General features: G+C 38.4%; 2 protein-coding genes across 4 annotated transcripts; one reads left to right on the top strand and one right to left on the bottom strand.

Moving 5' to 3' along the window:
• Positions 1 to 5,821: 5,821 nt before the first annotated feature.
• On the bottom strand, positions 5,822 to 8,989 carry LOC131302687 (universal stress protein PHOS34). 2 transcript variants are annotated; one of them, XM_058329445.1, is made up of 5 exons: positions 8,644 to 8,956; positions 8,266 to 8,375; positions 7,391 to 7,509; positions 6,108 to 6,205; positions 5,822 to 6,050 (listed from the first exon to the last, which is right to left on the bottom strand). In XM_058329445.1, the coding sequence occupies exons 1-4, from the start codon at positions 8,816 to 8,818 to the stop codon at positions 6,115 to 6,117; spliced, it is 495 nt and encodes a 164-aa protein (XP_058185428.1). In that variant the 5' UTR covers positions 8,819 to 8,956; the 3' UTR covers positions 5,822 to 6,050; positions 6,108 to 6,114. The 2 variants fall into 2 exon arrangements, with proteins under 2 accessions (XP_058185428.1, XP_058185427.1); XM_058329444.1 differs by having other exon boundaries at positions 5,822 to 6,205; positions 8,644 to 8,989.
• A 4,825-nt stretch (positions 8,990 to 13,814) lies between these two features.
• On the top strand, positions 13,815 to 19,279 carry LOC131302686 (transmembrane 9 superfamily member 3-like). Of its 2 annotated transcripts, XM_058329442.1 has the most exons (8): positions 13,827 to 14,001; positions 14,033 to 14,225; positions 15,540 to 15,580; positions 15,677 to 16,262; positions 16,350 to 16,487; positions 16,592 to 16,748; positions 17,608 to 18,092; positions 18,689 to 19,279. In XM_058329442.1, the coding sequence occupies exons 1-8, from the start codon at positions 13,956 to 13,958 to the stop codon at positions 18,906 to 18,908; spliced, it is 1,866 nt and encodes a 621-aa protein (XP_058185425.1). In that variant the 5' UTR covers positions 13,827 to 13,955; the 3' UTR covers positions 18,909 to 19,279. The 2 variants fall into 2 exon arrangements, with proteins under 2 accessions (XP_058185426.1, XP_058185425.1); XM_058329443.1 differs by having other exon boundaries at positions 13,815 to 14,225.
• The last annotated feature ends 1,079 nt before the right edge of the window (positions 19,280 to 20,358 follow it).

Genomic DNA, 20,358 nt, shown 5'->3' with positions numbered 1-20,358 from the left:
AAGTTCAATTTTAACACATTAAAGGCCTGTTTGGATGGGGCAACCGAAGGGGTATTAGTAATATCCCCTCCTAAGACCATGGGTCCATGGTTAAGCCATTATTTGGGAACACATTTTGCCGGGTATTAGGTATGTTAGGAATGCCTTGTATTCTTTAGTCCCACATTGGTTAATTATGTTGTCTCCGTTTTGTAGCCTATTATAAATAGGGCTTTTGGGGGACTTCTAGGAATGATCTTTTGGGCTTTCATATTGTGGCCTTTCTAGAGTTACGGATTATAGCCGGCTCTTTGTATCTCTTCTTCACGTTGGTTAGTGAATCCTCTCTCTCCTCGCCCGTGGACGTACCCATCTTGGGGAACCACGTATATCTTGTGTCTTTGTGATTTCTTGTTTAGTTTTCAATTTCTCGTTTTTAGCTTGCATTCATAGCGTTCGTTACAACAAACTGGTATCAGAGCCTTAGGTTGCAAAAACTAGGGTTTCGTTTCCGATTGTGGCTATGGCGGCTAAATTTGAGATTGCGAAGTTTGATGGACAGAGCAGCAGTTTCAGTCTTTGGAGAGTAAAGATGAAGGCTCTGCTAACCCAACAAGGATTGCACAAGGTTTTGTTAGGCAAGACTAGTTCTGGAATCAAAGAGGAAGATTGGGATGATACGGATGCCAAAGCTCTGAGTTCTATTCAGTTGAGTCTGGCAGATGACGTTCTTCGCGAGGTGGAAGAAGAAACTTCAGCAGCAGGAATTTGGCTGAAGTTGGAAGGCATATATATGACGAAGTCGCTCACCAACAGGTTATATCTCAAACAACGTCTTTATACGTTTCGTATGCGAGAAGGTATACCTGTTAAAGATCATTTAGACAAGTTCAACCGTATTATTATGGATCTGAAAAATATTGATAGTAAAATTGAGGATGAGGACCAAGCCCTAATTTTGCTGTGTTCTTTACCACTTTCGTATGAGCACTTTGTTACAACCCTATTGTATGGCAAAGACACGATATCCATGGAGGATGTTAAGGCCAGCCTATATTCGAAAGAATTGAGGAAAAAAGTGTCAGGTGAGGGTGATGCACATGCGGAGGGTTTGTTTGTTAGGGGAAGAACAACAGAAAGGGTGGAGTCGAGTAATAGGGGAAGATCCAGATCATCAGGTAAGAAGAAGGGAAAGTGCAATTATTGCAAGAAACCCGGGCACTGGAAAAGTGACTGTTTAAAACTCAAGGAGAAGGAAAAAGAAGACCAGAAAGGGGGTAAAGTAATTGCTGGAATTGCTGAAAGTTCAGATGAGTCAGATAATGTGTTATCAGTTACAGAGGGCGATTCTCGCTCTAATACCGAGTGGGTTCTAGATTCTGGATGTTCATACCATATGTGTCCGCATAGAGAGTGGTTTTCTACTTATGAGGCGGTCAATGGTGGTACAGTTTTGATGGGCAACAACATGGCCTGTAAGACTGTTGGTTCAGGAACGATTCAGCTTAGGATGCATGATGGTATTGTTAGGACTTTATCTGAGGTTCGACATGTTCCGGATTTGAAGAAAAATCTTATATCCCTGGGTGCTCTTGATTCTCATGGTTGCAAATTCCTCGGTGAAGGTGGAGTTTTGAAAGTCTCAAGGGGTGCATTAGTACTGATGAAGGGTCAGAAGCGTGGTAACCTCTATACATTCCAGGGCAGTACAGTTTTAGGTGCTGCAGCAACGGTTGCTTCATCCAAGGTTTCAGATTCAGACTTGACTCGTTTGTGGCATATGCGCCTTGGGCATATGAGCGAGAGGGGGATGACAGTTTTGAGCAAACAGGGTTTGCTATGTGGCCAGAAAATTGAGAAACTGGATTTCTGTGAGCATTGTGTCTACGGCAAGCAGTGCAGGGTAAAATTCAGTACAGCTGTTCATCGCACCAAAGGCACGGTGGATTATTTTCACTCGGATCTTTGGGGTCCCGCAGAGGTAACTTCTAAAGGTGGTTTTCGATATTTTATGAGTATTATCGATGATTTCTCTCGTAAAGTTTGGGTGTATATGTTGAAACATAAGAGTGACGCCTTTAATACATTCAAACAGTTTAAAACTTTGATTGAGAATCAGACTGGTAAGAAAATAAAACGTTTGAGAACTGATAATGGTATGGAGTTTTGTCTTGGCGAGTTTGATAGATTTTGCAGTGATGAGGGCATTGTGAGGCATCACACAGTGAGAAAAACCCCTCAGCAAAATGGTGTGGCTGAACGAATGAACATGACTCTTTTGGAGAAGGCACGTTGTATGTTGTCCAATTCCGGATTGGGCAAAGAATTTTGGGCTGAAGCCGTTTCCACAACATGCTATTTGGTGAACAGGTCTCCGTCGACTGCTATTGAGTGTAAGACTCCGTTTGAGGTATGGTCAGGTCATCCGGCTGATTATTCTGTGTTGCGTGTTTTTGGGTGTCCAGCTTACGCTCATGTGAATGAAGGTAAACTGGAGCCACGGGCCAAGAAGTGTATTTTCTTGGGTTATGCAGCAGGTGTCAAAGGGTACAGGTTATGGTGCTCTGATGATTTGAAGTTTTTGATCAGTAGGGATGTGACTTTTGATGAAAATTATCTGATTAAGGGGTCTAAGCAGGTTGATGATACAGTTCAAGAACATAGTGTTCCAAAGCAGGTGGAGTTTTTGGGTGAATCTTCCGACTCAGGGAAGAAGCACATTGAGAAGCCAATTGAAGAGGAGTTCAAGAGTTCAAACACAGAGGTTGATGCATTAGTTGAGCAACCACGCACTATTGCTAAAGATAGGCCAAGGAGGGAGATTCGGCCTCCTGAAAGGTATTCGGCTTATTCTGAGATGGTGGCCTATGCTTTATCAGTTGCTGAAACAGTTGAGTATGAGGAGCCTTCAAGCTATACGGAAGCTGTTTTGAGCGATGAGTCTGCACAGTGGTTTGTTGCTATGAATGAGGAGATTGAGTCTCTTCAGAAGAATCAGACATGGGAGTTAGTAGAACCGCTGAAAGGGAAGAGGATTGTTGGATGCAAGTGGATCTTCAAGCGCAAACCAGGTATTCCAGGGGTAGAAGACGCTCGGTTTAAAGCTCGGCTAGTGGCGAAAGGATACAGCCAGAAGGAAGGTTGACTACAATGAGGTATTTTCACCAGTTGTAAAACATAGTTCCATTCGCACTTTACTTGCTATTGTTGCATGTTATGATCTTGAGTTAGAGCAACTTGATGTCAAAACTGCGTTTTTGCATGGCGAGCTTGAGGAACAGATTTATATGCGTCAGCCTGAGGGATTTGTTGTTTCTGGTAAGGAGGATCACGTTTGTTTACTTCGTAAGTCTTTGTATGGCCTCAAACAATCCCCTAGGCAGTGGTATAAGCGGTTTGATACTTTTATGATAAGCCAGTCATATTCTAGGAGTGAGTATGACAGTTGTGTGTATTTTTGAAAACTTCCAGATGGTTCATTTGTTTATCTACTGTTGTATGTTGATGATATGCTTATTACTGCCAAGAGTGTATCAGAAATCAACAGGTTGAAACAACAGTTAGGTGGTGAATTTGAGATGAAAGATTTGGGTGCAGCAAAACGTATTTTGGGTATGGAGATTTGCAGAGATCGAGTAGCTGGCAAACTATTTTTGAATCAGAAGTCTTATGTTCTTAAAGTGCTTGAGCGCTTTGCCATGCAGAACTCGAAGCCAGTCAGTACCCCTTTGGCAGCACACTTTCGACTTTCAGCTGAGTTGTCACCACAGTCGGAGGATGAGGAGAAGTATATGTCTCAGGTTCCATATTCGTGCGCAGTTGGGAGCCTTATGTACGCCATGGTATGTACTCGTCCTGATATTTCACATGCAGTTAGTGTCGTTAGTCGTTATATGGGGCGTCCAGGAAAGGCACATTGGGAGGCTGTGAAATGGATACTACGGTATTTGTGCGGAACTGCAGGTGTTGGTCTATTGTTTGGGATTGTCAATTCTGGTGATCATGCTGTTGGTTATGTTGATTCGGATTTTGCTGGTGACCACGATAAGAGGAGGTCTCTGACAGGTTATGTTTTTACTCTGTCCGGAAGTGCCATTAGTTGGAAAGCTACTTTACAGGCTACAGTTGCGCTGTCTACAACAGAAGCGGAGTATATGGCCATTGCTGAAGTTGTGAAGGAGGCATTGTGGATGAGAGGTTTGCTTTGTGAGCTTGGTCTTGCACAGGGTGTGAGTTCAGTATTTTGTGATTCGCAGAGTGCTATACATTTGACTAAAAATCTGATGTATCATGAGAGGACTAAGCATATCGATGTCAGGTATCACTTCGTTCGGGATATCATCTCACAAAAGCAAGTTGAGGTGAAGAAAGTGGGTACGGCAGATAACCCAGCAGATATGTTGACTAAACCGGTTCCGGTTGCCAAGTTCAAGCATTGCTTGGACTTGCTTGGTATTTGCAGTTGATCGCCCCTCGGGGGCATTTGGCGAGTGAGAGGTTAGAAGGGGATAGCTATATTTGGTGATTTGGTTCAGTGGAATTCAAGTCAAGGTGGAGAATTGTTAGGAATGCCTTGTATTCTTTAGTCCCACATTGGTTAATTATGTTGTCCCCGTTTTGTAGCCTATTATAAATAGGGCTTTTGGGGGACTTCTAGGAATGATCTTTTGGGCTTTCATATTGTGGCCTTTCTAGAGTTACGGATTATAGCCGGCTCTTTGTATCTCTTCTTCACGTTGGTTAGTGAATCCTCTCTCTCCTCGCCCGTGGACGTACCCATCTTGGGGAACCACGTATATCTTGTGTCTTTGTGATTTCTTGTTTAGTTTTCAATTTCTCGTTTTTAGCTTGCATTCATAGCGTTCGTTACAACAAGGTAAGCTCCGGATACTCTTGTACCCCCGGCGGGGGAATTATTTATGGGGAGGTTTTGGGGTGTTATTACATAGTACCCCCGGATAATACCTCATCTCTCTTCCATTTCAACTATAAAACAACCTTATCCCTTTATTTTATCCCTCATCCAAACCAAGTATTATTTAATTCATCCGTTACATCAATGTGGGTCCACCTTTCTTACATAATACTCCTTACTATCTTATCCCCTTCATAACTAATACCTCCAATTCTTATCCCGCATCCAATTGGGCCCTAAGGTTAAGAAATGAACGACTCTCAGATTATCAAATGAAATTCTTATAGGTTCTATTTTGCGTCGCATGAGGAACATAGTCAGTAAAGCAGACACCGGAACGAACTTGCTCTGCACTCCACCCACCCCTAAGAGATTGCATGAGGTGGCCACAAGAGGAATCATCACATCAAATGATCTTAATTCAGACTGGTAGGTGCTGTTATGCTCCACGACAAAATTCACCTATCGTGATGAATCAATTTTGTCTCCAAATTAAGCATCAGATCTTGTTGCAAAATGATTCATTGATTCTTATGATCATGAATTGGACACTTTTCATCAATCATTAATTGTAAACCCAAATTTTATCAACCCATTGAAAAAGCAGCATTCCAAATTTTTTGCTTGCATCTAATCTTCATTCACACTTGCATGTGCATTACCTAAGGATAACCAGTAACCACTAGCTATAATTTTGGTATTACCATAGTCAATAATTCATTTAAATGTCCAGCCTTATTGCTCTCAATTTTCGCATTGCACTTGTGCTCTCAATCCTCACTCTTACGGAAGTTTAGCAGTTTGGAATGTGTTTCAAAGAGACTTCCACGCTCGCACTTCTGCTCACGCACGCGCACGCAAATTATGCGACTTTGGGTACGTATAATGCCAAACTCATAATATAATCATGACTAGAACAAATTCTAGTAATACAAAAGGTAGCTAATAGTCATATATGATTTTTTTTTTCCTTGGGTAATTAACTTATAGCTAAAAGTTACCAAACCCAATATCCTTACACAGATACTTACACATGACAAGCAAAACCCAAAAGAGATAGAAACAACAAACCAGCTGCTACAAACACATATAGAACCCTTAATTAACCAGTAATTAAGCTTTTCCCCCATCAACAATAATAATTGCTTCCATCTACTCTCCACTTTAATTCCCATTTCTCTCTCTTTGGAGTTAAGGTTGATATAAATGGGACCAGAAAATTAAGGCCTGGGCATGTTCGGACCCTTCACTACAGTGACTGGGCACACAGCATTTTGCACCACGTAGTTGCTCACACTCCCAAGCAACACCCTGCAGCATGTATGCATGTAAAAATTACATATTATAAATGAATAGATATTTAAGAACTTTTCTGCCAATGTTATATATATATATATATATATATATATATATATATATATATATATATATATATATATATATATATAAAATTCAAGAATTGCATACTGTACACATTTGACGTGAATTATGAAATTTTTGTACATGGATCATATGTTAATATATAATACATATATATTTTTATGTAACAATTACGATTGAGACAAATTTTGACTTAATTAACTAATGTATGTAGGTTCCATAAATGCGACCACCTGGGAGGTGGCCTGGTGGTCAGCACGTCTTTCGTGGGATCAGTAGGTTGCGGGTTTGAGGCGTGCTATCAACGACCCCTCGAACCCTGGGGCGATGGCCTCACGGCTCGGGTCTTTGGACCCTTACAATCCCTCCTCGCTGAGCGCTTTGGCCGCAGGTGGTGCAGTACTCACCTTTGGGTTTTGATCCTCTCCTGGAGATTCGCTACGAATTTGTACGGCTCTATGATCATGCCCAGGAGCAGGTCGCCATGCCTGGTCAACCCCTCCATCCGTTTGGCTTAGCAAAAAAGGTTCCATAAATGCACATACAAGACTCAATCTGATGGCACTAGACAGTACCTAGACACACACATATTTCTGTCCCTAGCTAGCTAGCAACCGCGGCGGATCCAAAAATTCATGAATAGAGGAAGCTGGGGCAACTCATTAATCATGACCTTAGGAACATTTTTTCACAAGTTAAATGTCGTTTTCGGTCCACGCTAGCTTATATACGTACGTAAATATGATCACCAGATTTTGTTAATTTCAATCAGTACATTAATTAATAATAGTAGTGCTTAATTATTAATTTTTCTTGCCACCAAAAGCATGCCATGTAATAATTAATGTTAGGGGACACACTCAACTCAATCTAGAGTATGATCAGTGCATATTATCTTGTCTTGCCCACCAAAGCATCAATGCTATCTAATAATATATTGACCTTTGATCACGTATTAATCATTACCTCTACTATTGCTTGAATTGATGTGCTATTTATTAACGTAATTAATCAAATTAACTACTCCATAAAGACATTTCTCTAGAAACATCACTTTTTAACTCCATGGACCATGATGCATGATGTAACAACAAAGAATTAACCCATCTTAATTACCTTTTAATGGCCCCTAAACCTCTGCTTCCAAGAACAAGTGAATCAAGCTTTAGATCCTGCACACAATTACACAGCTTCTCCCTTGGATCCCCCCAATATATCTTGGCCACCACCTTAGCCTATTTAAAAACAAAAATTAACCACCTTATATATACATACGTACACACACATGTATATAGATTCGAAATCAAAATCACCCACCTCGTACAAAGTCCCGTTTATAGAAGCGTCTGATAGAGAAAACTTGTTTAGACTAAAAATGAATTACGTTATTTTTTAAGACCGGCTTATTCTCATCTTTCTACTTTTTGGTCAAAATACTTTGGATTAAGGATTCGTCTCGAGGTGCAATCAAAACGATGAGAATAGACAATAAAATTTAGACTTAAAATTTATCGATGTCGAAAATCGTCAAAAATCGAAGAAATTTTCGTTGGGGGGTTAACGAAGAAATTAATAAGGGCGTTAATGAAGCGTCAAAAATCGCTTTAGAAATTTTCTTAAGCAATTTTGGATGCTCCGTAAACTCTTTTATCGATGTCGGATGGAGCTAATTTTTTACGGAGACCTTAAGCAAAATATATTGAACAAAATAAACGGTTCCGATTATTTTTGTTGGATCCGAGACGGGCCCAAACGTGCGATGTACGCGCTGTCTGTGCCCACTTCTGCTGTACCAGTAGCATTGCTCTTTTCAAATTATTTCGATTTTAGTGGATTGTTTTTTTAAGTTTTTGATTCTCGTGAAGAAGAATGTTTAGTCTAAAAAGATTCTGCGCAATACTAATAAAAATTTCAGAAAGACAAACAACAATACCGAAAATTTATTAATTTGTACAAGACAAATGAGAGAGAGAGAGAGAGAGAGAGAGTACCGCTTTAGTCCTTGAGGCGGTATCAAGCAAATCAAGAACCTCTGGATCAGGGATGAGCCCATATTTCTTGCACACATTAATGTCTCTAAATTCCTCCAGAGGTACCAAAGCTAAACAAAAATAAAGAAGACACTCCACAATTTAATTACTCACTCATAATGATATACAGTTTATTACAAAAATCGTGGAATCAATGCATACGATACGAGTTATATCTATCCGAGCTGAGCTACGGCTAATTTAAGCTCGACTTATTTATAAAACGTGCTAAAAGTTTTAAAACGAGCTCGATTCGTTTACAGCCTTTGGAGAGAGAGAGTAACGCAGTTCAACTACAAATTAAAATCAACAGGAGATAGAAATGGTAGATTTACGTACGTGATCCGGTGTCCTCGAACAGCTTCTTATTGGTAGGATCAGATTTGGAAGACAACACGTGGACGACCACGACGAGATCACCTGGGTCGATCAGGTTCTCGATAGTCCATCGGAGGGCTGATTTGCTGGTTGGTGAATAGTCCATGCCAATCCCCACTGTACGTGCCTTCCCCATCTCTCTCCTCTCTCTCTCTCTCTCTCTCTCTAGGAATGGAGTATTTGATTTGTGCCGCCAAACCTCTTATGGGTTTTTTTTTTTTTGTGCTTTGGAGTTTGGGGGGTTTGGATTCTTTTGTAGGGAGAAGGAGATGGGGGAATGTTCTTGAAGGAACCAGGGGGAGGGGGGTTTTCACTTTTGTCCGAGGTATACTACACGTGCTATTTGAGCGCGCATCTGAAGCATCCAAACGTGTTTTGGACGGTAAGAATTTTAGAGAAAGAAAAAGATGAGAGAGAGTGGACGGTTGAGGAGGAGCGAGAGTGCTCAGATTTGAACCGTTCAATACACGTTTGGACGATCCGGCTGCGGGCTGAGTATCACGTGATGGTACCCAATTTGCACCCAAAAACTTCTCGGTAGGATGAGAATAATTTGGAGCTTTCCAAATTATTATTCGTGGTATGATAAGATACTTCGATCTAATTAATTATAAAATTTTAATTTAAAGGAATTTCAGCACAAAGTTTTTCTTTTTCTGTTTTTTTGGTTAGAGCAGGGTTTCCCAAGGAATTTCAGCAGGTTTTATTTATTTATTTATTTATGTTTTTAGCTTTAGCAGGGCCAGACCCAGGGATCGAAGTCAAGAGAGCCCGGTACGAGAGATAGCCATGGGATATTTTGAGAAATTAATTCTAGTTATTTCGAATTTAATATAGAACGATTTTGATAATTTGAGGAATTGATCTCGAGATATGATTGCTATCCTATTATCCAATAGCACCTTCGGATTTGGCCCAATATATAGTTGTTTGGAGTAATTGGCTCTACCACCTTCTTCTTTTTTTATTTTATTTTTTCTATAATCAAGAATCAATTAAAATCTCTTTCTTTTTACTAAAAAATGAAATTCTGAAATCAAACCATAATTTTTTGTCATCCGTCACCATCATAGTAGGTCAATATCTTTGTATTGAAAATTTACAGGGCAGAGATTTGAATGAAGCGTCGTCGGTACGATAAAAATCTTAAATTCGGATAACCTGGTCCAGTCCACCTTTTGATAGAGAAATTTATCATAGTGCTTTGGTCGACGGTTGACACCAGCTCAAAAACTGGACGCCCACAAAGAGAACCAACCAGCCCATTGTTTTCACAATCTGCAAATGCAAGTAAAGCAATTTATTCTCTCTCTCTTTCCCATCAAAAAGCAATTTATTCTTACATTTTACCTTTTTTTCCTCTCTGAACTCAATATTCTTTGGACCAGTTAGGAATTTAATAAGTATCGATAAAGTTGATAGAGAGAGAGCTCAGAGAGAATTCATGTAAGTTGTTGAGTGCGCATCAAGTTATGAATTTGATTCTGTAATTTTTATCGCGTGATTTTGGCCCCATCCCGCTAAAGAAAATAAGAACCTTACTACACTCTCAATCCAAATTTATTTTTCACTGTAGTTTAATTTACAGTACGAAAGGGTTTATTTAGAGGAGAGACAACAATAAGGAAAGAAAATATATATAGCATTGTTTACAAACCTAGATTTTATCTCGGGCTTATTAGTTTCATACTTAATCGCTTTTACCTAAACACATATTTAATTATTGCGTGCACATCTTCCAAGTTAAATCGAACAGTATATCGTACCTTAATACTAGTTATAAGTCTCAATCGTCGATACATCAAGTGTCCGAAGATGCTAAAAGTTTGTTTTATTTGTCCATTCATTTGGGTTGTGCTAGGATTTCAAATTGGTCAATAGAATTATGAAAAGTCCATGTTCACACATCAACTATTGGTAGAGCTAGAGTTTCATCAAAAGAGTAAAAAATTAAAGAAAATTCTCCTATCATTTCTTTACCTATCTTTTTTTTTTCTTCCCGGAAAAGGCATACCAATTCAATTCATTGAAATTTATCATACGACATCTACAAAAATCACCTAGATATAGTTCAAGCCATACAACAGTTACTGATAACCACCCAAAAAAAGAGATACAGAAAATCAACCAAACCCTAAAAGAGACGAAACTAGTGAACGGGAGGTCCGCATGGGAAACGGACTAATATATAACTCAGGATCACTACATTCATGTGTGAATTACAAAGTACAATCCCCAGGACACTATACACAGGTGGAAAGACTCGAACTCTTGACCTCCTAATGAGATGTAAGAGTCCTGACCAACTGAGCTAACCTCAGTTGGTGTTCGAGCCAGCTCACTCGACTAAGTTTTATTAACCGTTTGGTTGGAATATTAACCCTATCATGTATTTCAAGATTCGATATATGTCTTTGGAAAGACAACTCTTTTTTTTTTTTGTTTTTTTTGTTTTATGCAGTGCAAGAACACCACAAAAGTACGTATATGTTACTCAGTTCCTTATTTAGCCCTCTTACTTGGAAAAAAACAGAAGAAAGAATACTTCTTTTTTTTTATTAGCCCTCTTTTACCTCTTGAATTATATCCCAAGTTTTAGTACAGTCCTCGTTCTACTAAGGGAAATAAGTACTTATTTTTCAAATTAAAGGTGATGTATTATGAGAGCAGGACCTGTCTCGTAAAGCAAAAAATAAGTACTTATACAAAATAAGAACCTTAGCGGAACGGAGCACTTTGCTAATGCTGATCTTTAAAGGCCCGTTTGATAGTATTTTTCTTGAGGAAAATGATGGCCAAGGACGAGTTTTAATAATTAATACCCGCTAAGAATATGCTGAGAATATTTGTTAATGCTGAAAATATATTTAACGGATATTAATTATCAAAATACGTCATGGGCCATCTTTTTTCCTTTTTCTTGAGCCAAGGATTAGACTAACAATCTCAAGGGGCACCAATCCCTTGTTTGGTAACCCAAAAGCAGTTTGGACTATGAAGCCATGAAATGAGCAATCAGGCCCAAGTCCAATGAGTGGATTCATAATCCCCACATGGACTTAGGTAGAAGTAATTCAAGGTTCCCCAGATGGACTAGGTTTTAGTAATAGTATTAGGAATTCAAGGTGCATGGGTTCTAGGACAAAGGCGAAATTGCCTAGGTTAACCGTTAAACGAAACAATGGCCAACCTATAATCGAGATGCTCAGATTGTCGGTTGTAAAAGATGTGTGAATCTGCCTGTCCAATGAATTTCTTCTCTTTTGAACCCAAAATGAATTTTCCTTTGTAATACTAGCTAGCCCCCCACCCCTTAATAGCATTTTATCCATTCTTCCTCTGAGCTAGAAGAAGATAACGAGACAAGCTTAAGGGCGACCCGGAAAAAAGTGTTCACTGCTTCTCACAGTACTCCTCATTCAATTAATTTTTTCAGCAGTTTTTGGAAATTTGTTTTTTCAGACCTCTTTGTGGTTTTAATTTTTTCAAGTTCTGTTCAAATAAAAAAAGAAAGAAAAAGAGATCAGTTATTGATCTTGTAAAGAGTGGTCAATGGTTTGGGCCATGATGTTAGCCTTTTTGGCCTTGTCTTGTGCTGCAGCAGCTGCACATGCATGACTTGTACAAATAAAAAATCAAATGCAACAAGTCATTGACAAAGGTGAAAATGGAAACCAAGCTTTAAATCTCATCCTTCATTTGCAATTTCAAAACAAGCACTTGCCATGGAATGGTAAATACAATCTCTGTTTTTTTTTTTTTTTTAATTTAGATGTCCGAACTAACTTGTTTACACTCCAACTAATCTTAAAGGACAATCTCTACTCGACGTCCTCTCTAGAGGAGCCGGGTTGTAGTCGTTGGACTGCGCATTCCGTGATTCCAGTAAAAGTTTTTCTCAATCAAAGAACTCAAACTGATTTTTAATTCGTTTGGTTGTACTTGTACATCTTGGTCATGGGATAAGTCAACTGTGTATAGAGTAAAAGAATGCCATCTAAGCATCGAATTTATTTTATTCGTAGGCATGTGAAGGGGTCACAAATAGCGCCCCAAGTTGGATTAATTAAATTAATCATGTGCACATTCTCTTTCTTAGAAAACAATTAGTATTTGATAAACACGATAAATTTTTGAGCGTCGAGCGGTATCACGTGACGGTACTCGTTAGCGATTCCAAACGGCTAAGATTTATTCTTTCTCTTCCTCACTCCACCGCTCTCTCTATTCCTTCCCTCCCTAGAATACGGACCGTTCAAGATACGTTTGGACAGTCTGGATCTTCAACGGAATACACGTGTGTGGTACCGTCCGGCAAAAAAAAAAAAATCCCGATAAACACCCCAACGTATGACTTCTTAACCAAACAGTCTAATTCACATCCCACGAGGGCGGCCAAAAAGAGCAAAAAAATAAAAGTCAACCCAAAGATAAGAAGGTGCTTTTGTATTTGGAGAATTTTTTTGCTTGAAAAATATTTCGGAGAATTTTATTATGCTTGAAAATATTTCGAAATTAAATATTCGCCTCAATAGAAAAAGAATAGAAAACATTAAAAATATGAACCAGAATTAAAAAAAGTTAAGAAAAACAAACATATAAACACCAGTTTCGAGTTTTCATTTTTAATCAAAATTTTAGAACTATAATTATAAAAAAATTCTTTTTGAATTTTCTCGTCAAGACAAATCATTAGTCTTACGAAATTTGACGCAAATACATATTTTTTTTTGTAAAATCTAAGAACACACACGGACATTAATTCCAAAACGGTTTTTGCTAACCTCAACCCAATAAGTAGTGTATAATCCACAGTTAATGTCAAACAAATTCAATGTACTTTTCACATATATCAATGTGTTTTTTTTTATATCTTTACACATTTCAGAGATTTCAATTCAATTTTGGCGCATTAACTATTGTCCGATAAGCTGAGGTTAGCATTTTCCATTTCAAAAACTAAAATAAAAATGCTTGATCATGGTCCAACCTTAGTCACATATAATCCTTCAAAATAGTCTGCTCTCCGCTGCCTAAGCTCTCAATTCTCGCTCTCACCAATTTTAGTGGTCCGGAAGAACTTTCACGCTTGCACTCTCGTACCTGCACCCGCGAGAGGATTATTTGACTTAGGTCCAACTCTCCAGACAAAAAATACTGTACTATCCATTGGAGGCCTGGCTTGCATTGCACTGCCTTGAATCAAACCTGCCTTGAATTGCCTTTGATCAAACCTCCACTATTATACTCCTTCTACAGTTGGACAGTTCTACATGTACTCGTCCATTGGAGGCCTGGCTTGCATTGCACCTGTGCTATTCTCTCTCTCTCTCTCTACATTTCATATTCTCTCTCTCTCTCTCTAGAACTCCCCGAGGGTTCGTGAGAGAAATGGCGGGGTTCTTCGTCGCCGCCGTCGCAATATCATTGCTCGTAACTTGCAGCCTAACGCAGGTCAGATCGGACGGGTCGGATCACAGGTACAACTTCGGCGACCCGGTCCCTCTCTACGCCAACAAAGTCGGCCCTTTTCAAAACCCTAGGTGCAGATCTTGATAGCTATCCACCACCATTTGATTTTTATCATGATATATTCTTCTTCAGTTGCAAGTACTTTCCTAGCATTTGACTTTTGGGGATCTATTTACTGAATGTGCATGCTTTTTGAATCTCGTTGGATACAAATACAGAATGGTATTTGTGAAATTATGTGTTGGGGCCCAGTAGGTGGTGGATCAGGATTAGAGCAAAGTATGCATTACCCATGACTAAAACAAACCGAGCCTTAAGTTCCGATCAAGGTTTTAAATAACTGTATCGGGACACTTCAGGGTAACGGTTGCGGTGTAACAGTAGTGGAAATATCGAGCGATATGTAACGGAAATCGATTGTCGTGGTCGTGAATTTTGTGAAGTAATTTTTAACTTCAAATCATTTCTAACAGACGAGTATCGGCCCCTTGAATTAGAAACCAACTAATACATAATGGGAACCGGCGACTCATGTGATTTCTCATATCACCAGTATATCGGCGTAACGGTATCGGATGACTCACAGACCGTTATGTATTGGTCGATATGAGACAAAACGGTCGATATTTAAAACCTTGGTCCCAATCAATTCGGATCGGCTACTTGAATCTGTTTTGAGTTTTGACCTGTGAGGTCTATCCACGGCATCGTGTTTCGTGATTTGCAAGAAACCTAGGTTGTGTAATCCAATAAATTCAAGATATTAGAAATAGCGTTCTCATGCTCGAGTTTAGATCGTCCGTAAAAAAGCTTATTCATTTGAACTCGTATCAGGCTAGAGTTTGGAGTTCAGTTGAGCCCAAGATGACTTGATATTACTACTTATGAAATAGGCTGCATTTTGGTTTGCTGTTAGGCGACCTCAATATGCTAAAAATCACGTAGAGGGAAGGGGGACAATTGAAATAAAGGTAGCAATATATCATCACTCCTAGAAAAAATATAAGATAAAGAAGGTTATAAAACCATACAGGCAATTATATGGTTAAGCTGTTAAGGTCATAGAGATGAGCTTCGTAAGAGAACATTATATTTTACAAGTGAATTGGTTGTGTCATTGTGTCAACAGTCTTGTAAGAATTTGCAATATGGAAATCTTGAACTGCAATGAAATGGGTTGAGTGAGTGAGTTTATTTATCAATTGAATTTGAGCCACTTCAAGATAGATTGTAAATTATGCATCTGATTTAGTGGGAAAATCACAATGAAAGATAATGCATTACATTTTGTTGATTTTGTATGGGGTTAGTTCTCGAATTAATGGAAGATAATGTGAGATATTTTATTGATGATCAGCTAATGGGGTGTTCCTTCTTTTTTCCAGTGAAACATACCGCTATTTTGATCTTCCTTTCTGTGTTCCAGGTTCAAAAACAGTCATCCTTTTTTATCCTTTCTGTTTTACAGTAATTGTTTGTTTTCGTTAGTGGAAATTTACGTGAGATTGGGTCTTTATGCCAGATCATGTCAAAGAGAAAAAGGAAGCTCTCGGTGAAGTATTGAATGGAGACCGGTTAGTCAGTGCCCCATATAAAATTGATTTTTTAGTTGACAAAGACTCTGAGATTGTTTGTACAAAGAAGCTGTCGAAGGATGAAGTTGTGAAGTTCCGAAGTGCTGTCACAAGAGACTACTACTTCCAAATGTACTATGATGATTTGCCCCTTTGGGGTTTCTTAGGAAAGGTTGACAAGGAAGGCAAAGCTGACCCTAGGGATTACAAATATTACCTATTTAGGCGTCTTTATTTTGAGATTTTTTACAATAAGGATCGCGTTATTGAGATTAATGCGCGGACTGACCCTAGTTCCCTTATCGACGTCACCGAGGATAAGGAAATTGATGCGGATTTCATGTACACCGTCAAGTGGAAAGCAACAGAAACTACTTTTGAAAAGCGGATGGAGAAGTACTCACAGTCTTCTTCGCTACCGCATCACTTGGAAATCCATTGGTTTTCAATAATCAATTCATGCGTGACAGTTCTCCTCTTGACTGGTTTTCTTGCCACGATTCTCATGCGAGTCCTAAAGAATGATTTTGTCAAGTAAGGAACACTTGTCATCTGTTTTATATTACCATGTTCTTCCGTAATTTTGCGTGATTATATGCATATGTTTTTATTTGACCAAAGGTACGCTAACGATGAGGAGGCGGCTGATGAACAAGAAGAAACTGGGTGGAAGTACATCCATGGTGATGTTTTTAGGTTCCCAAAGTACAAGTCACTGCTTGCTGCAGCTCTCGGTTCTGGCACCCAGCTATTCACCCTGTAAATATGTTTTTAAAAGCTGTCTTGTTCTATTGGATGCAGCTTGATTGTGCAAGTCACTTTGGTCAGTGACTGATTTTTGTCTTTTCTGCATTTTCTGTCAGTACAACTTTTATCTTCATACTAGCATTGGTCGGTGTTTTTTATCCATACAACCGGGGAGCTCTGTTCACTGCACTGGTTGTCATATATGCCCTAACATCAGGGATTGCAGGCTATACAGCGACTACTTTCTATTGCCAGCTGGAAGGAATAAATTGGGTATGTGGCCTTGGACGTTATTGTGCTGTTATCTTGATTTACTTTCAAGAGTTGTGCCCTGTTTATATCAACTTTGTTTAGCCTTGTGTTTGCAGCTTTGTCATGTTTGTGAACTTTTTCGGATTCAACAAGAGTAGAAAGATGGAAAGAAAAATATTCTATATGTTTGTACTTAGTGGGTCTCTGAACTGTGTTGGATAATATTCTCACATAATTGTGCTCACAATTGTTTCTTGTCTCATCAAGTTCCTGATGTTCACACACTGTGCGCATAGTTTGGATTTCTTGTATTAGTGCGTCTTGACAGTAATAGGATGAGAGCGTCTGATTTCTTTTGAGAGACAGGTTTGGTAAAAATTCTCGTAAAGTACTCCTCTTTACGTAATATAGGACCATGGAAAGCTAACGTGATAATATTGAGTTGAGAAATCCTCCTACTTCGTTCAACATTGTAGCATATTTAAGCATTGACATCAAAGAGGAAGAGGGCATTTTTTTCATATCTGAAAATATAGTGGCAGTGAGATTGCTTTATCTCAGCGTAGTGTCGGGTACAGACTTGTTAAACCATTTCAAATGACATTTGCAACTGAGGTTTCGTTGCTTGGTGATTGGGGTGGATACCTTGGTGTTCATTCTTGGGTCATGGTAGTAATGGCTCGTAAATATCTGTTCTCCAAAATCATCAAATTGTATCCAACTTCTGTTTCTTTTGGAAGTTTTCCTGAAATGGGTTTTACACCATATACGGCATAGCCAATGTTCTACTGTTGCCTTTGTTCTACTTTTTAGACATGCTCACTGCTACCTAAATCAAGTGGAAATGTGCTGATCCAACTTGCAACCCTAACTTTTTCAGGTGAGAAATCTGTTGTTGACTGGATGCCTGTTCTGTGGGCCTCTGCTTCTCACGTTCTGCTTCCTCAACACCGTTGCAATTTTTTACAGTGCCACAGCTGCACTGCCAGTAGGTACAATTGCTGTGATACTCCTTATATGGACTCTAGTCACATCACCTTTGCTAGTTTTGGGTGGTATAGCTGGAAAGAATAGCAAGGCCGAATTTCAGGCTCCTGTACGGACTACAAAGTATCCGAGAGAGATCCCCCCATCGCCATGGTATCGTGGAACTCTTCCTCAGATGGCAATGGCTGGGTTTCTGCCTTTTAGTGCAATCTATATTGAACTCTACTATATATTCGCCAGTGTTTGGGGTCACAGGATCTACACCATATACAGCATCTTATTTGTAGTCTTCATCATTCTCGTAATTGTGACTGCATTTATTACGGTGGCTTTGACATATTTTCAACTCGCTTCTGAAGATCACGAGTGGTGGTGGAGGTACGTGCGCAGTTCACCAGTTTCTATTATTTCTGTGTTGTGAGTTGTGAAGTATATCTCATTAGTTTTTATTTTACATTTTCTTCAAAATGAAATTTTCAATTGGTACATTAGCCACTTTTCAGTCCAATGGTTTGCTTATTGTCTCCCTTTCAATGTGATTCCATTTGACCTCACTCTACGAATATTTTCGTAACTTGTTTGAGCTGGATATTGGGTCGTTTTTTTTCCCAACAAACGAAAAAAACAGTACTTGTTCCATGTGGTGTAGAGAAAACAGAAGTATATGTGAGAATCATGGATTATACAAGTAATTCACCCCAAAGGTGGTTATTTGTAGGAGACCTCCTACAGTTTAACAAACTCAGGAAACATCAACACACTGGTGGGTTTTCACTGCCCTGTTTTTCAAAAGATCAGTTCTTTTTGTCATGATGTATGTCCCGGTACTACATTCGCAATTGCTATATGCATCATGTCTCCCTTTCAGATTATTATATGCCAATGGGTGCTTGATACACCGTGGCTGGTTTTTGGGTTTTTCCCGGCATTTTTGGGATTTGATGTGCTTTTGGTGCTTTTGGTGTTCTTATCAGGTCTTTCCTTTGTGGTGGATCAACTGGTATATTCATATATGCCTACTGCTTGTACTACTACCACGCAAGATCAGATATGTCTGGTTTCATGCAAACCTCGTTCTTCTTCGGCTACATGGCTTGCATATGCTATGGTTTCTTTCTCATGCTCGGAACAATAGGATTCCGTGCATCTCTGTTCTTTGTCCGCCATATCTACCGTTCAATCAAATGCGAGTAGAATATTGGATGGTTAGCCTTCTACGTCCAGTGGCTTGCTCTATACGAAATGTGCAGCCGCATCATTGATCATAAAGGATCATGTGGGAAAGCAGGATTTCTAAGGAAGGAGGAAGCTTGTACTGAATACGACTGTGTTTCATGAAAACTGGAAACGACTCCGTTTTTTGACATCATCTTCGCATTACTCCATTTTATACTGGTATCCTAGTTTTTAGTCATTTTTTGTAACTTATTTTTGTTCCATTTAGAAAACGCAAATGTTGCAGTGTTTAAAATAAAGAGTTTTTTTTTTTCATTTCATGTACTATTTTCCCATTGTAACAGCAGACGCGGCTTTGAAGTTCCAAATCGATTTCTTTTCATTACAAATTTGAAGTTCTAGTAGAGTTGATTAACGAGACAAACTGTTTGAGTTCGAATTGTGTTGGTATGTTAAAATTTTTGTTTGCGATCGATCGAGTTTGTATATCTTGAGGAGATTGTTAAGCAATTCACAGTACTTGAGAGTGGCTAATATTTTATATCAATTCGCTTGATAAACACACCAGAATTTGATTATATTTTTGGAGCAATTTATGACTTCAAACAAATTTCAAAGAACCTATTTCAACTCTTTTGGATTATTTATCAATTGTTTTCTGTATCATAAAAAATTTCATTCAATCATGTCCACGTCCAGCGTCACGTACGGATTAACTTCTTGTTAGAAAAATTGGAAGGAAGGATTTATCTGACTCCAATAGAGCTTGCTATAACATGAATAAATGTACATAAAGCGTGTACATACCGATTTTGTATACGTCTCAGATTTTACAAAAATGGTCCGAATCGATCGTTTTGTTCAGATTAGTATTTTTAGAATCAATGTAAAAAATCAACCAAGGCTAGTTTTGTTCAGATTGGTATTTTTATGAACTAAGTCATTTTTTTTCAGATGGGTTTGTCTTTATTTAAAAGAAATTTGGATTTATTAGTTTTGCGTCAAATTTTTGGGGATTATTAATTTGTCTCGACGAGATGAATCAAAAAAATAAAAATTTATGATTGAAACTCATAATTTTTGAATAAAGAAAAAAATAGAAAAATGATTTTCACACTCCCCTTTTAACCATTCACACTCTATTTTTTGTTTTTTGTCCATATGAAAATAAGTACAATATTGTCCTTGAATGTGTAGAAAAATGTATTAAATAAATGACAAGATAGTAAATTCAAGTTGATAGAAACAAAAAAAAAAAGAGTATGGATAGTTAAAAGAGGAGCATGAAAATCAATTCCCAAAAATAAGTCAAAAGATCAAAAAATTTCAAAACTCATAAATTTTGTTATTTTTTTGACTTATTTTTGTTTTTATTCAATAAAATTTTAAAATTTTGATCAATTTTTTTTACTTTTTCAATTCTTCTCGTAGAGAAAAATTCAATAATTCACAAAAATATAAGGAAAAA

Source organism: Rhododendron vialii, chromosome 10a, assembly GCF_030253575.1.
Source record: "Rhododendron vialii isolate Sample 1 chromosome 10a, ASM3025357v1".
Classification (NCBI taxonomy): domain Eukaryota; kingdom Viridiplantae; phylum Streptophyta; class Magnoliopsida; order Ericales; family Ericaceae; genus Rhododendron; species Rhododendron vialii.
The sequence above is the reverse complement of the archived record's forward strand: the minus strand, read 5'-3'. Positions and strand labels throughout refer to the sequence as shown.